The sequence below is a fragment of the Rhodamnia argentea genome, chromosome 11 (assembly GCF_020921035.1).
Source record: "Rhodamnia argentea isolate NSW1041297 chromosome 11, ASM2092103v1, whole genome shotgun sequence".
NCBI classification, from domain to species: Eukaryota; Viridiplantae; Streptophyta; class Magnoliopsida; order Myrtales; family Myrtaceae; genus Rhodamnia; species Rhodamnia argentea.
In genome coordinates, this window is record NC_063160.1 from 13,425,328 (window position 1) to 13,442,817 (window position 17,490).

General features: G+C 40.2%; 2 protein-coding genes across 3 annotated transcripts in view; one reads left to right on the forward strand and one right to left on the reverse strand.

The window, feature by feature from the left end:
- LOC115736252 (transmembrane protein 53-B) overlaps positions 1-17,490 on the reverse strand; it is a 391,123-nt gene that overhangs the window by 234,129 nt on the left and 139,504 nt on the right. The gene's annotated exons all lie outside the window — the stretch shown is intronic.
- LOC115736248 (CDK5RAP1-like protein) lies at positions 562-4,812 on the forward strand. Of its 2 annotated transcripts, none has more exons than XM_030667842.2 (3): positions 562-942; positions 1,931-2,988; positions 3,828-4,812. In XM_030667842.2, the coding sequence occupies exons 1-3, from the start codon at positions 647-649 to the stop codon at positions 4,337-4,339; spliced, it is 1,866 nt and encodes a 621-aa protein (XP_030523702.1). In that variant the 5' UTR covers positions 562-646; the 3' UTR covers positions 4,340-4,812. The 2 variants fall into 2 exon arrangements, with proteins under 2 accessions (XP_030523702.1, XP_030523703.1); XM_030667843.2 differs by having other exon boundaries at positions 807-942; positions 1,942-2,988.

Sequence of the window (17,490 nt, forward strand, 5' to 3'; positions counted from 1 at the left end):
CTCAAATAAGAGCCTGAAATGGCCATAAGCTATTTCAAATAAAGGTCTAGTCGGCCAAAATTTCCAACCGATAAAAGGCATTTCCGTCAAAATACAATTTAAACTTAAACTAAATTAAAAAAATGTAAAAATAAAAACAAAACAAAAAAAGAGAGGATGCTACATGTGCAAGGGGGCTTACCCCCTCGGCCCCCCCGGGGCCCCCCAAGGCAGGACCCTCGCTTGTAGCTTCTTTCTTACTTTTTTTATTTTATTTTTTTGGAAAAACAGAAGCATGAAAAATATAGAAATAGAAAATATAAAAAATGACGAAAATACTGCTAATCAATAGTACTTCAGGCCATTATTTGAAATAATGTCCATTTTAGGCCTTTATTAGAGATAATGATGGCACTTTAGGTCTTTATTCAAAATAGAATCAACTTCAAATTTTTATTTGAAAAAATGAAGAGATTTGGGCTTTTTTTTTTTTTTGAAATTTTTCAAAAAAAAAAAATCAAGTTAACGAAATTTTTGCTGAAAAAATGGATCGTTCTCCGATTGACTTTAATATTACCCCTTCTACGAATTGCTCATCTCCAAGCTGGCCGCTGGTCCGCCACAAGCCCTATCCATCTCTCTCTCTCTCTCTCTCTCTGCAACTGCAATGGCGTCTTCCCTGACGTCGCTCTCCTCCATCAAAATCCCTAGGCGCTGTTGCCGGCTCGCGCTCTGGCATCTCTCGTCGACGTCACCACCACCGACGCGCGTCTCGCGCTATTCGCCTCCCGGCCGCTGCTTACCTCCCCGACCGTGCGGGGCTTCTCTTTCTCTCAGTTTCTCGAGAAAACTGTCTCGTCCTTCCTTCTCCGGCGGCAAAAAGAGCTCCGAGATCCCGAGCCTGAAGGACTTCATGGTCGCGCAGTCCGCAGCGTCTCTCTCCGCCTCCGAAATCCAGCCCGAGTGAGTTCCCACTTAAATCTACTTTTGCTTGCCTCCAGATGCTCATTCAGAGATACAATGGAGAGCTTTGTAGTGTATAGTGCCCGACTTGAGTGTCTAGCTAGATTGTTCGTGTTTTCGATTGCTGGTGTTCTCGGCAACTGCTCTCCGGTGTGTGAAATCCTGGTTGTCTGTCTCCAAGTATTTAGCTTTTTATGTGTAAGCGATGGTTCGGATAGTACAATGTTGTGAAGTGCAGTAGTTCCGTTGGCACTAAGCGCCTGGTGATGTTAATCTGTGACCTGATCTCTAGCTGGATGTCACGAATGATGTGCTTCAGCAGAATCGGAATGGGATCTCTTCTAATGAGTCGCAAGTACTAGAAAAATTGGAATTCTTACACATTCCTTTGACAGTGGCTATGCGCATATTTACTCGATTCTTCTTTCTGGTTGAACAATGCTACTTTCACTAAATATTGGTCATGGAAACTTGATTGTTGACATCGGCCCTTTAGTAATTGTCCAAAACAAGCTTCCATACCTGTCAATAGATCATATGAATACAGGTAGCATACTACTTTCAGTTTATTTGAGTCTGGGCCAATGTAGTACTTTGCAAGCTGTACCTCAGTGTGGCTTTAACATCAAAACACAAAAAAACAAGAAGCTTAGCTGACAGGTCAACTGACAATTATGAAAGTTCACAATCAGTCTAGTCAGAACATTATAGGCAGGATTGTAGGAATATGAAGTGGTTCAGTAACGCATTATAAACGTCCTGTGGGTAGAATGTTGGGATTAGCTCTAGAAACTATTTAACATCTTATTGCTTCCTGAAAACAGAAGTTCCCTCTTCTTTTTACTGGCAAAATATACAGAAAGCCATTTTCAAAAAAGAAATCTGAAAAGCTCAGCCTCTTTGCCTTTTTATCTTTTATTTTCCTATTCTTCAATAGAAGTAATTCTCTATTGTATAGAAGCTTTCTTACTTTTCTTAAATCCACTAGTCTTCTATCAGCTGCTGATGGTCTTTCAAAAGGTCGAATTTATCAAGAGACTTATGGTTGTCAGATGAACATCAACGATATGGAGATAGTCCTCTCGATCATGAAGAATGCAGGATATAGTGAAGTTGTGGATGTCCCTGAAAGTGCTGAGATCATCTTTATCAACACCTGTGCTATAAGGGACAATGCAGAGCAGAAGGTCTGGCAAAGACTTAACTACTTTTGGTTCCTCAAGCGACATTGGAAGAGTAATGTCAAAAGTGGTAGGTCACAGTCGTTGCACCCTCCAAAGGTAGTTGTGTTGGGATGTATGGCAGAGAGGTTAAAAGAGAAGATACTAGATGCTGATAAGATGGTTGATGTGGTTTGCGGACCAGATGCTTACAGAGATTTGCCTAGATTGTTGGAAGATGTTGACTATGGTCAGAAAGGAATCAATACTATCCTCTCACTTGAAGAAACTTATGCCGATATCAGTCCAGTTAGAATCTCTAAGAACTCTGTTACTGCTTTTGTCTCAATAATGAGGGGTTGCAACAACATGTGCTCGTTTTGCATTGTTCCTTTCACTAGAGGTAGAGAACGGTCACGCCCTGTTGAGTCAATTGTAAGGGAGGTGGAAGAGTTGTCAAAAGAAGGTGTGAAGGAGGTGACACTACTTGGCCAGAATGTTAATAGCTACAACGACACGTCTGTACTTGAAAAAGATGTTGAACCTGGCACAAATTGGAAATTGAGTGAAGGATTTTCCAGCATGTGCAAGGTGAAACAAATGGGTCTGCGTTTTGCGGATCTTCTAGACAGACTCTCCACAGAATTTCCTGAAATACGATTCAGATACACGTCCCCTCACCCTAAGGACTTTCCTGATGAGTTGCTGTACCTGATGAGAGACAGGCATAACATCTGCAAATACATTCATTTACCAGCACAAACAGGGAGCTCAACAGTGCTTGAGAGAATGCGCCGTGGCTATACCCGTGAGGCATACCTAGACCTTGTGCAAAAGATAAGGGATATTGTTCCTCAAATGGGGATAAGCAGCGACTTTATTTGTGGTAAGAGATGTCATAACACTCTGATCTGATTATGTTGATCTCAAATGTACAGTTCTGTGCCTGCTACTAATCATCTGGGAACCTTATGACTTTGAGATTGGAATCATGAGTGACTAAGATTTTGTTAATGTTCATGTGCCTTGCCTCAATCCTCCCTTATGATATAGTCTAGTATCATCTGGAAGAAATTACTCCCTTCATGCTGCATACGGAAATTGATTAACAACGTGTTATTCCTCGTCACTTTTCGCATTTGTTCTGGTTTCAAGTGTGATCCTCAATTTTGCATGTGTAGCTCCATTTGCTCATTTTCTTTTGCCTGTCTCTGGAAGAATATGGTTGGTTAATCTCTTTTTGTTGACTTAATGTTATTTGTTCTGTCTGCTTTCTACTGATGCTAATTTAGTTTTTGTTGTTTATTATTCCTTGTCGCATTCTGTCACCTCCGTAACTGGGGATCTTTTATATGGGTGCATATAGCTCAAACATAATCCAACCTGACATGAAAGAACTTAAATAACACGCCAAAAGGTAGAAAAAAAACCGCAGATGCAATTATATCAATGGTATCATGTGCTATTTACTTTGTGCCACTTTCACCGGCAAAATTGTGATAATTTAACAAAGACATCAAATGCCATGGTACAAAGATATGTCAGAAGCACAAGCCATTGGTGGTTTGGCAAGCAGTCGATATGCTTAATCACGGCATTATGGATGGCTAATGTGCCATTTCAATGCTAAAACCTACAATTTATGTTTTCCTTCTTAGATGTCTCTTCTAACATGCTTTTAGGCTTTCTGATTCTTTTCTATCCCCTCATTTATTTGGCTCACAGGTTTTTGTGGAGAAACTGAAGAGGAGCATGAAGACACACTTAGCTTTGTAAGAGCAGTTGGTTATGATATGGCATACATGTTTGCTTATAGCATGAGAGAGAAAACACATGCTAATAGAAACTATGATGACAATGTTCCTGAAGAAGTTAAGCGAAGGAGGCTGAATGAACTTATTGAGGCTTTCCGTGAGAGTACAGGTCAGTGTTTTGATTCCCAAATTGGAGGCATCCAACTTGTATTGGTTGAAGGGCCCAACAAGAGAGCTCCAGACACTGAACTCATTGGCAAGAGCGATAGAGGCCACCGAGTGTCTTTTGCAAAACTCCCGGTCATTGATCGTGCTGATATTTCTACTTGCAAGAGAAATCCTTCCGTTGGTGACTACGTTGAAGTCCACATAACAAAATCTACACGAGCTTCGCTATTTGGTGAAGCTCTTGCCATAACCAAATTGAGTTTATTCCATAGAGTTCAGGATGAGGAACTGGTTGCCTGTGAAAGCAGTGCTTAGAGAATGCTAATGTACCAATGTGCATATCAAGTTAAATTACCGTCTTCCAAATGTCATAAGCTGCTTGAGGATGGCTCGGCTGTTTTCTGTTGTCAATTGGGAACATGCCAGCCAAGGAAAAACTCAAATCGAGATGATATGCAGTACAAAATCCTTCTATTGCAGATGTTGAGCAGATCAGAGTAACATACAAAGGAGAGTTGAACAACATCTACGTTCATCTGCTCTCTTATCTTGGAACTGATTTGGCAGCAATGGTGCACCCGAGAGAGCAAATTTTTTGAGCAAGTATTGCCCGCCCAAGCGCACGAGTCAAATGCGCATGTGCCATTGGTTCAGAACCACCTTCCTCATACAATAATAGGGCACGTGCCCCAGGAGCAGGTAGGTTTCTTCAATCTTTTTGCGTTATGTTCGCATTGAAGTGTACTTGTTTCCCATCTCTGAACATATGGGCAAAGAGCAATTTTGTTGAAAAGCAATGGATTACGGTAGAATGTCAGCTCAGCATTTGATACCTGACGGAATGTCAGCTCAGCATTTATTATTGGTAGTGTCGTAAGTCTTTAAATATTAAACCATACACTTGTTTAACAATTTAAGTTTTTAAAATGGTAGGCAATGATCTAACAAAATTTCACATGCGGTACGCTTTAGCCTCATACTGAAGTCCAGGAAGGGTTGACGTATTTAAATATTAAATCATGCATTGACCTAATGCAGTTTGATGTGGACGCTATGATTTAAGCGGAGAAATCTGAAGCCGCACTATGATGCCTAAGCTAAAATGATGGTCCAAGAAATTAAGCCCCAGCCTGAACTACATTAGGCCCTGGGCTACACTATAGTATCATCAAGTGAAACAAAGAGAGGCGCTTTAAGCTCACTCATAAGCCTGCTCTCTTTCCCCCCTCCTCCTCTCACTCTGGGTTTTGAGTGTCAGTTATTCAGTTGTACCCAATCAACTATCATTGCGGATTTAGGTCTATGGGATCTCTTTCAAGAGACACAAGCATTCTCTTATAGTTTTATATACCGCGATCATCAATCTGTCGATCGGATCACCCATGAAGTTGATCTGCCCAAATACTAATGTCAAGTGCAATACGAGTGCACCATACGCTGGATCGTGCGGGACCATCTCATCTTCGATCCAAAACAGTTGGAAAGAGCAGGCAGAGCCTCTGCTCGATTCAATGTCAAAGAGAGTCCAAAAGGAGACCCAAATGGACCACAATTGCATACTCAATTCACATAGGCATGCTTGACTACATGTGTCTCTCGAACAAGCAAAGCAGATCCACCCCATGATTCAAAAAGCATGGGGCTCCCCCAAGGATTGCCTCTCTTTGCTTGGGTTTCGGGACATCGTCCGAGTTTATACGTACATGGGCGCAGTACGCACGTACGTGGTCTCCTATAATTATGTCGCTGCTGCTTTGCAAACAAGGAACAGGACATCATGGACGACAATCGAACCGGTCCTCCTGCTTCATTAAGTCGTCGCTGCTGATCTACTCGTAACGTCCGGAAAATTACCAAAAGGAAAGTCCTAAAATGATTGCATTTAAGCCAATTCAATCCTTTTTTTTTTATCAATTCAGTCATAAGTATTTTATATTTGTGCTAATTCAATTCATTTGATCGGCTCGATGTAGCTTTGCAGGTGCTAACGTGATCAATTTTTAATAATATTTTGTGAATTTCCTAAAAAGAATAGCGTCGGTTGCGTTGTCTTTTCTCGAGTTTCCTCCAACCACTTGATAATTGCATGCCATTAAGAAGTTAGAGGAGTATGAACACTATGTAAAGCGCATTATCAAGATAAACATTGTATATATTTTTGCTCGATTTTTTTTCCCCTCCACTATGAAAATATAATAAGGCTCTATTTGGAGAACAATTCTTTTTAGATAATGAAGGTTTATCTCAACTTAAACACGCGTTAGGACATCATAATCACGTCACCCCTACCGCCATCATAAGGCCACAGAGCTTGCATGTGCTCTGGCGCCAAAAAGCTCAAAAGTCCCATGTGCATTTTCAAGAATGGCGGTTCTTGAGAAGTTCATTTGAACCCGACAAGGAGACACGAAGAAAGAAAGAAAAAAAAAAAACCCCCTTGTGCATTTTAAAATTCTTTCCGTTTCCCATTTTCTATTCCGAAATCTAATTTTAATTTAGTCTAGGCTAAGCGCCCATGTATGGACCGTTAAGTATATCGGATCGGCATCATACGACGACGAGCCTCGACTACCTTACTCGTTCGTTGGGCTCGACTTTTATAGACCAAAGTCTGGATAAATGGTCGAGCGTACGAAAAAGGACTTGGAATTTCATACTTTACGACCCCCGCCAAAACAAAGAGAAAAGCGAAGAAAGAAAAAAAAGGCAGAGGAGAATCAAATCCGCTTTTGTGTTTTTTCAGGTACTCACAGTCATGTTGAAGGAACATAAAGAGATTACTCTTGATGATGAAGAGAAGGGAAAAAAAAAACTTGTGGAAAAGGCGATGGGGTTGTGCCATGGAGGAACCCTAGGAAACCAAAAGTTAGAAGCACTCAGGCCCCAAAAGGAGGAAAGTAGAGAGAGAGAGAGAGAGAGTAGTGTGGATAATGATTCGGCCCGAAAGGGAGTGAATCTTGCAAACGAAGGAAACAAAACCCTAATCGAGAGCGCGCGAGACCCTAATGGATTTTGCAATATTTCCTGCCCTTTCTGTTGAGATCCTTAATGGAGTTAGGTAACGCTCTCTCTTGTTTCTGTTTGCCCTAATCAAGGAACTCATTTGCCTGCCTGCTTTCGCGACTCGCGGCCGTGACAGGGGGGGCGTGATCGAGCCGAGCCAGGCCGATGCAGTGCTGCACTTGAGCTCGAGTCGGCTTTCGTACCCGGGTTGGAGAAACTCGACTTCGGGTCGATCCAATTTCCGCTCGATTTCCATGTTGTATAGAAAATCGATGTGCTAGAGCTCGATTGGCCCGACTCCATCGACATCAATTTAAAAGGGCTCGAACGTAAGAAGTCTGAAAAGAACGTGGATGCATTAGGTAATTTTACAGATTTTTGTACATTTTTTCATTATAATAATAATAACAACAACTCGGTTATACTTAATATCCACAATTTCGAGCTCGGCTCGACAAGATATTCGAAGGACTGATTTGAGTTCTAGCCCAAACGTTTAATCTTAGGTTTGTAAACATCTTTAAATGTTGTTTTCAAGGATTCCCATGTAAGTGTTGCTCTTAGTCGGGGCATTTGGAAATCAAGGGGGCAGTTACAACCGACTGTGACCTAGTTAAAAAATCTCGTAGGATTGAATAAATGGGTTGACACAATGTGCTGAGCTCAAAAGTCAACGCCAAAAAGGCCAAAGTGAAAAGCATGAAGATTGAACCGGTGACAAAAGTCAAAGGCCCCCATGTTCCGCCACGTGGGCTCATATATTACCTTAGGCCATGACATTTTTTGTTTTTTTCCTTTTGTCTTTGTCATTTTACGGATGACACCTTTAATTTGCTGTTTCAAATTCGTTGCAATCTCACATTTTGCTACACGAATACTTGCCAACATCCCACCCGGACAAAGAGATACTCGTGCGAGACCAAGTCATTCACTCTTTTTTTTTTTTTCCGAGTCACATGAGATTTAATCGATTAACGTTGTGATTGATTCGGATCATACGAATCCATATCTTGATTGTTGATAAAGCATAGCAGAAACCCGATTCAAACATCAAGAGAAGATGAATAAGAGGGAGATTGGAGCAACATATGTACGAACAGTGATGTTTGTTCTTAAGTGGGAGACTTTGTAACATCCAAAAATCCTATATCAGGTTAGGGAGATCTTATTGAGTAATTCATAAGCAAATAATAATCCCTAAATGATCACCACCTAGTATAATTACTTAGAGCGCGATTGATAGCCATTATATTTCTAGGCGTAATTTCTTCGCCAAAAATAAATTTTTCTATTTCTATTTCCTATATGAGTTTCTGAGTAGAGAAATGTGTTCGATAGGAACACAAAATTTCTATTCCGGAATAGAAATTCATTTGATAACAACATAAAAGTTCTTTTTCCTAGAACATAAGTTAGTTTGATGGCAAATGGATTAATCTGCAGATAAAAGAGAGATGATCACACCAAGCAGAGAATTTCATTATGTACACATTTCCACTTCCTTGCTTGACTATACCACCCAATAACACTGCAAAAGATCAGCACCAAAAGACATGCAATTCTTTAATGCCGCAAATGATGATTTTTTGAAACTTATAGAAAATATTCAAATGCAAATAATGGAAATTCTCAAATACAATATCACACTACAAGAGCCAAGATAGGATATCCTCAAATACAAATTCATGGAATCTCCAGCATATCATCATTCCTTTCCACTTTATTGGCAATAGTTTTCCTAGGCATGCTCATCCCAATTCCCTCCTCGATCGATGTATCATATGTAACCTCATCTTGTATAGGTTCAAACGGATACTCCGAATCTCCATATGGAAAAAAGTACGTTAACTGGTTGAGCATTAAATGAGCCCATCAAATGCAATTACAATAACATGAGGCAATTAAAATGACCACAACATGTCACAAAAGTATATCAAATTCATTTGTAATCAACAAAGGTCAACCCCCATTGCATCTAATATAGGCAAGAATAACCCATTCTTTGATCATATGTGTTGAGTTTTTTTACTTTCAAGTTAATGATAATTAAATTTTGGACTATGCACTTTTGTTTTAGGTTTGTTTAAAAGAGGGCAATAAAAGGGATATATTGCATAATATATTGTAACACTTGCCTCCACATTATGCTCATTTTCTTTGTCCTTCACTTTTTCTTGTTAGATCTTTAGATCTTTGATTTTACCCCGATACTCGTTGTTGAATATAGTGAAACCCCTCTCCTTCTCCTTGATTTTTTCCGTTTTGGGTTTTCCACGTATAAATTGTGTCTCATGTGATTTTTTGCTTTGCTTTCATCCTTCGGTATTTTGAGCTTTAACTTATGCATCTTTTGTGTTACTCCGCAACAATATAAATAATAGACCAACACATTGAAATGAATAGAAGAATTATCACCAATTAGCATGATCAACCGATTAGAAAAAGTATACATGGCATTGACCATCTAGAGATGTATACCAATTCAAAAGCTGAAGTTTTGATGTCAATATCACATCAATGTAATATTCTATGACTATTAATAAAATAAAATTAATTAAGAAAATTGAAAGAGAGCATCTCCATATTAGATTATGCAAGTTGCCAAAGACACCAATTGGTCGCAAATCGAATGACAAAGAGAGAGGCAGAGCTTGATCACGACAACAAAGAGGGAGAGAGAGATTCATCTTGTTGAGAGGAAGGCTAGGGTTGCAACAGAGTTAAAGTTGCGACGAGAGGTAGAGCTACGATTGTGGCGCCATATGTTCGACAGTGGTGGCAAGGCTCCTTGCGGCGACAAAACTCGAACGAAGAGGAGATGGAGAAGTTACGTTGAGTCCTTGTAGGTTGGAGACAGGCAAAATACATTGAGCGATGAGAAGAGTTTTTATTTTTATTTCTAAAATGAAGTAGAAACTCATTTTTGTTTCAAATCCAAAAATGGACTAAAAATTCTTTCCAAAAATAGAAAAATGAGATTGCATTACCTAACGAAATTTTGTTCCAAACATGTTTTCGAAAAAATAGAAAAATACATAATTAAAATGATTATCATATGCGCCCTTGGAATATTGCTTGGCCCATGTGAAATGGGTCAGTTCCTTACATGACACCAAGACCTTCTCTAGTAGATGCCTAGTTCGTGGACAAACTAAGCTTGTACTTTAGAAAAGTACCAAATAAAATACTACACATGTTGCATTTACGATAAATTTTTCAATTGGATTGATTTAGTTTTAAACTTTTTACATATGTGCCAATTGAGTCCATTTAATCAATTTTAACCGGAAATCGATGATGTGGACACAAGTCTTTCTATGTGGTACGGTTGGTAGTGACGTGAGTATTTTTCAATTTTTTTTGTTTTTTCTCTCTCTCTCTCTCTCTCTCTCTCTCTCTCTCTCTCATATTGGCAGCTAGGGTTTATCGCCAACCCTCGTCGGCCACTGGATGAGGGTTAGCAAACTCTTGTTGGTGCTGAAGACCTAGGCAAGAGCCGCCTAGCCTAGAGCTAGTGGGGGCCACGAAGGCCCTGGGCAACGGCCTTCACATCCTCCCTCCTAGTTGCTCGGGGGCAAGGCGACCCTCACTAGGGCCAAGATTCTCGTGGGCCAAAATGAAAGGAAAAAAAAAGAATTAATTTGAAATTCAATTTAAAAATATATTTAAAAAATGTTCAGGCCTACCGTCGGTCACGTCACATGGGACAATTAGTATCTACGTCAACGATTTCCGATTGAAATTAGCCGAATAGATTCAAATGGTAGAAATTCAAAAAGTTTAGAACTAAATCGGTTCAATTAAAAAATTTATGGCTAAATTTAGAATTTTTTCTAGTGTTTTTCTCCTGTACTTAGACAATCAAATAGGAGATACGCTTGGGCGGAGGATCGTGCTGCCGACCTCAATAATGATAGTCGCTCGTGTGTTGTTGTCAAGCACGTGTATCGCCTCGCATTATGTTAGGTTAATTCTCATCCTAAAGCGCTCCTAACGCAGACACGCGGACGGACGCGAGCCGAACCCCCACCCCACTGTCGGCGCACGCCGGGAACCCGGCTCATTGCGCTGAACGCGGGGGCCCCAGCACAAAACATCCGGAGGAAAGAAGGAACCGCACGGCAGGGGCAAAATGGTCATAGGACGGAAAGAAGGCGCCGTCGCCGTTTCCACCGACGTTAACGGGGGCGCCCCGGGGATGGAGTCGAAGAGGATCGCGAAGAGCTGATGAGACGGCGGGAGGGATCATGCGGGGGGGCACGTGCACCGACGCCTCCTTCTTCTTTGCGGGTATGTATGGGGCCCCCGGTTCTCCCCGTCCACCGCCGATCCGGATGCAGGGACAACGAACGATAGAGCACGACACATGACATGACAACCTTAGCTTCACGTGTCCCGTCACCATCTCCGGCCCATCACGTGGCACCATCCATTGTTGACCCGTGTACCTTTCAATGTCTCCCCAAAACTTCCTAATAAATAGAAATATATATATATTTTTTACAAAGTAGAAATGTCTATTCATTAAAAATGTTATTTAACGAAAAATAATTAACTTTTCATTTATTTGTTTGATTTTTTTTTCTTTTCTATCTCTAAACTTGTTATTTTCAAATCATAAAAATGTAATCCCACTGCTTGATTAATTTTTTGGCCACCCAAACATAAAAAAAAATCAGAAAAATAATTTCTAGGTGTTGGAAATATATATGGGATATTAAAAACTAAAGCGTATTGTGGCGGTTGTTGGGTACGGCGTGGAGAGAGGTGGAGAGCAAAGACGCTTTGTACGGTTGCCACAACTGCCAAAGTGAGATGCCGCGCACCAAAGAGCAAAGGACAAAAGGGTCCCTCCGTAAATCCCAATCCGAAGATTGAAAGGGTCAGAGGAGTAGCGGCTAAGCAAATCGGACGGATCGCATCGGGAGCTCCTCAAATCGGTGATTTGATTCTCGATTTCGAAGGACGGCGGTTCAATTTTCGGTCCTTAAAATTGAAACCGGTAGTCGGGCGCTCCGGCTCTCGATTCCAGAGATATAAGGCCAAACCGATTGATTTTAGTTTTTAAACATAATCCTAAATAGGCTAAATCTTCTTTCTTCCCCTAGCCTCTCTCACTTCTTGCCCTCTTTCCATCTCTCACGCGTCGCCCTCTTGTGCGATTCACAGCTCAATGGTTCGAATCAGCAGTAGCTCATCAGCCTCATCTCGCCTTTGATTCCTTCTCGTTCGCCTTCACCTGTTCGGCGCCCGTAGCTCGTTCTCTATCGGGTTAGTTCTTCCATTGGCATTTGGCTCGATTTCAAGCTACCGATGTCGAGACTCGAGAATTGTCGCGGAGTCTAGAATTCGTCCCTTGGCTTGTGATTTAGTCTCTCTTCTTGGGTCCTCTGATCTGGTGGGGTTACTTCTTTCTCATTTGCAATTTCTCGAGAACCCGATGGAAGGAGATCCGGAATTCAAGCATGTGTGCATATTATGCAGCAAGGGCCTTTCCTTGTGGTAGATCCTTGGGAGGTCACGTGAGGTCTCACCAGACAAATAATGGCCACAAATCCGAAACACATGAGAAACAGCTCAGCCTCAACACGAAGGAGCTATCCATTCCATTGGACATAACCGGTTCTGTTGCTGTCACTCATCAAGATTACAGTAATCTTGTCGTATTTGACCGGAAACCGGATCGGGAACTGTTCATCCCTAATAAAGAGAACATTCGGTTGGTCATTGAACTGCTCAGAGTAAGATAAAAGAGGCCCCACCCCCCTCCCCTAAAATCTCAATCGATTTATGAATTGTCCTTTTGAGGCCATCCCGGAAGCATAGTTGTGCGTACATCTAGGGCAACGTTTGGTTAATTAGGATAAAATTGAGAATAAGATAAAATTTATCGTATCCTATGTCTGATTTTTGTCCAAAACAGGATAAAGTCGGATATAAGAGGGATGTAGCCTGAATAAAATTATCCCGCAAGAGAGGTAGGATAAAAGTAGATAGAATTTCTAATATCCATAATATAGAAGCTATTTTCTCGAATAACAAGCTGCTTAAATAATAAAATATGTGAATATAATTAATATTTGAATTTTAATAAAAAATAAAATTCAAAATAACAAAAAGACAAGTTCAATTTCGTTTTTATCTATTCCTTTATATATATATTTGAATTTCTTTTTATTAGAAAATGATGGAAGGGGAAAAGAGAAATAAAAAAGAAGAAGGAAAAATAATAAGACAATAAAAACGAAGCAGGTAAGAATGTCGTGAGAGATTCTTAACATCTCCAATTATGTAATTTTTAGATTCATTTACATTCGTATGCCACTCATACCAAATTATGGATATGGTACGACGTAAAAATATCCGATCCTATGAGCGGTTCACCAAAAAGTGGATAAGAAATAGTAAAAATCTCTAGATTTCGGTCTTATCATGGCTAAAAATTCAGACGACCAAATACAATATAAGAGTTTTTCGATGTCTCTGGAATGGAAAACTAAGCAATAAGGATTTCTCGGACCTTGAAAGAGTCCCCCGACATGCCATTACGTGTGGATACGGCTAGAAGTGAATGCCCAATTTTCCTATTCGACTTCGTGGATTTTGACCTCAGTCGGGTCAATTTTCGACTCTTCTTCTGCCTCGATGACGAGGGCATGTTCGTGTGCAAGGACAAACATATAAGATGATAAGACCCGTGTGCCGATGGTATTAAATGATACTTTAATAGGTACGAGTTATTTGCTCTAAAGCAATAAATTCTCAAGGGACCAAAGTCGAGCAATGAATTAACGAGGACACTCTTGTTGGAGAAGATGGTACTTAAATTTGGCAACAAACTCGCACGGCCACGCCGCCTCCGGTCGCTGTCACGTAATTTTCTCGACAATATTGTGGTGGTGGTCGCACCCCGAGCATTAATCCATGACAGATACGTTTTCCCAATACACGGGCCCTTCCTTAGCTTCTCTTGAACCGGCCCTCGTTTCCGTTTTCGGCTAAGCTTCTTGGTATGGCTCGCTTCGGCTTGGCACGGATGATGAAATTCCATTTCCGTTAGGACCAGAGCCGGCGAAACGTGAACCAAGATGGACTCAATTCACATTGATCGCTCCCGTTTTGTTTTCTTTTAAATGACAGCATGTGTAAAGATTTTGTGATTTGAATGGAATGTCGTAAAAGACTCTTGATGTTGTCTCCTTATGTGACGTAACATAAGAAACATATGCACGGTCGAATGCACTCCACGTGTCGAGATAAACATGGCTAGGAGCTAAACATGACTACAGTTGTATGACATTGTTCATTTGCATCGGCTTTTATTCTTGTAATTATCAATTTAATAGAGGCAATTATGAAATAAATAAGACTATGCAAGCTTAACATGGCTACACTTGTGATTAGATTCTAGATGCTAGATGGCCATTCCTGAATTGGTTCTCCGTTTATTCGAAACATATGCACGGTCGAATGCACTCTACGTGTCAAGATAAGTATTATTGTATTCCTTTTATTGTTAGCTTTATCTCAAAAATAAATAAATAAAAAATTGTGGACTGAACCAGAAACCATCCATTCTTTAGTTGGAGGGTACCAATCAATCATAAATTTATTATACAGATATCGATTTAGTCTTAACTTTTTTAATTTTATCAATTTAATCGTAAAAGTTTTGTGCAAAATTTCATTGAAGTCATTCGGCTCAATTTTGCCGAAAATCGCTGACATGACAGTTTAGTTATCGCCGACGGCCTTACTTGGCACAACGCCATGTCGGCAATCTCAAACACCGAACTCTACTTCGTGCAATGCTTCCCTAGGTGCGGCAATCTCAAACCTCGATAACAAAATTTTCGTAAATCAACAATCAAGAATTTAACAAAATTATTGTGTCCATTTAGTCTTAAGTCTTTGATGATTTACCAATTTAGTTATAAACGATTTGCCAACATGATCCTTTCGATATATAAATAATTTGTTTAAGACTAAATTGACAAATCGTCAAGATATTTATGACTAAATTGACATAATTGAAAGGTTTAAAACAAAATTGACAAATTATCGAAATGTTTATGACTGAATTGACCACCGCATAATACATTTAGGACTTTTTGGACAATTGTCCCCTCACAATCCATAATGAGAAAAAGTCTCAAGCATCAAACTCGAGCATTGCTCGAAAACACAATGATAAAAAGGCAAGCCACATGTATCGTAGTGCCGTTGTACCAGGTTGCTCAACCAACTCGTCGCGGCACATTGAAACCTCGTTAGTCCATGCTTATTATTCACTATAGTCCTAGACAAAATGACATGTACGCATAACTTCCGAGTGCTACAAAAGGGTTGGATTCTCTTTTCCATTCGTTGATGGGGTTTGAAAAGCCAACACAAAGATGCAAAATGATGGCGTTTTCCACGCTAAATCCACTGTTATCGACCGTTAAATCGAATCATGAGACGGAATGCGATTATGCCGGGGGAATCCCATCATGCATGGACACTGCCCTAATCATGGTTTCTAACGTTGCTCGCGATAATGAGTCTCTCCAAACGGGAGAATAGACTGGAAAAGAGAGGTCCGACTGACCCATGATGAAGGCGACCGTTCTAAGCAAACTATAGTGTTGGGAAAATATATATAATATTGTTAATTAATTAATAGTGATTACGAGTGATATTATGGTGTTAATTAGTGTTATTAAGTGGTTAATCTCTTTTGGGATAGACTCTAAGACCAGTAGATCCTTGTGAGATAAAGCAAGTCGAAAAAAGACGAATCATCAAATCGATCAGGTTCACAATTGAAGTACGTGATACTGAGATATGGGGCCAACTTAGAGAGAAGTTTGCTAGAAACTTGGATAAAAAGGAGGTTGGAAAATTGAAATTTAAAATACCAGATAATTTTTTTTTTGGTGAAAAAAGATAAATAGTTTAGTTTTCATGGGAATTTTTCATTGCTTCTATTTTTTTTTTTTTTTGTCTTTGATATGATCGGAGGCCTCGTCCGTTTGCTCAAGTGGCAGATATAGTTCATATCAAATCGATATCAGAACTTTCACAAATTCGTGTACATTCACATCGCCAATTTTCAATGGATCGATATCGACAACTAAGTCGTACAAAACGATATTTTTAATATTAAGTTGGAATGTGTAAATACCCCCACGTTATGCCAAGGAAATATTTTCGTCTTTTAAGTGCATTTCGCTAAAAAAGAATTGGGTTAAACTCCACAAAAAATATCAAACTATTCACACTATGATATCAATGTCCATTTTTTCAATCATAAAATACCGTGCAATTATATCAAACGGGACACTGACATCCCGATATTTTCTTGGTTGCCCAAACTCCCCGAACTATACTCACTATGGTACTAATACCCCGAAACTTCTTTGTCACACTCGCACAAGTTTAAGGAATTGGTAATACTCTGGGCAAATTTTTGGGTTTTTGGAGGTAAACGGAGATTATTTTTGCCACACCGATACAAATTCGAGGATTGCGGTCACACAAAAAAAAAAAAAAAAGAATCGAGGCATGAATATAATAGTGGATGTAATTTAATTGTTTTCGCAAAATAAAATATCCGCTGCATGGCCGTATGTACGGCACGCACTTCCACTTTAGAAAAGTCAGGTGAGGAAGAAGACAAAATAAAAATAACTCAAGTGGGTATCGAAGAAAAGATAAAATACTTTTATTTAATTTATTTTAGAGCGAAAAGAAAGAAACAAATATATATATATATATATATATATATATATATATCCTCTCAATCAGCGGTGAGGAGCGGGTGGGTGGCGGTCAGTGGCCAGATTAGGCGGAGGCCCCACCGCCGTCGTTGGGGTTTCCCAATCACTCCCTCCGCCCTTCTCGCCGCTAAAGCCTAATTTATATATAAAAAAAATAAATAAAAAAGAAATTAAAAATGCCAATTAAAGGGCAAAAAAAAAAAAAAAAAGGTAGAGGGATAAAGCGGTGGACAACGACCAAGACGAAAACTCGACCTAACTCCCACTCGCTGCTCAGTGGGGCCCAGTACCAGAGTTTTTGGCAATGGGGGCGTGGGGACCACCCGAGTCAAACCCGTTGACCGTCCTTCTTCTGGTTCGCCTTCCCTTCCGGTTCCTACTCGCTCGGGGATTCCGTCACGCCACGTGCGTATTCCGATGAGGATCGGGTCGGGAGGACCGTCGATCCACAGGTACCATAACTCGCGGGAATCGAATCCTTAAAACTGAATAGCACCTTCACCTTAGATCGAGTTGGTCGATTGCCGGTTTCAGCGACTCAAAAACGGCCGGCGATGAGTAAAAAAATTACTCGCTTAATTGTATCTCGAAGATCTCGATTGTGGGTCGGTTCGTGCGGTTCGGTTATTTGCAGCCTCTCCGTGTTTATCCCCGCATCAACTTTAATTTTCTCAATATATAAATTCAAGAATTTTGAGGTAA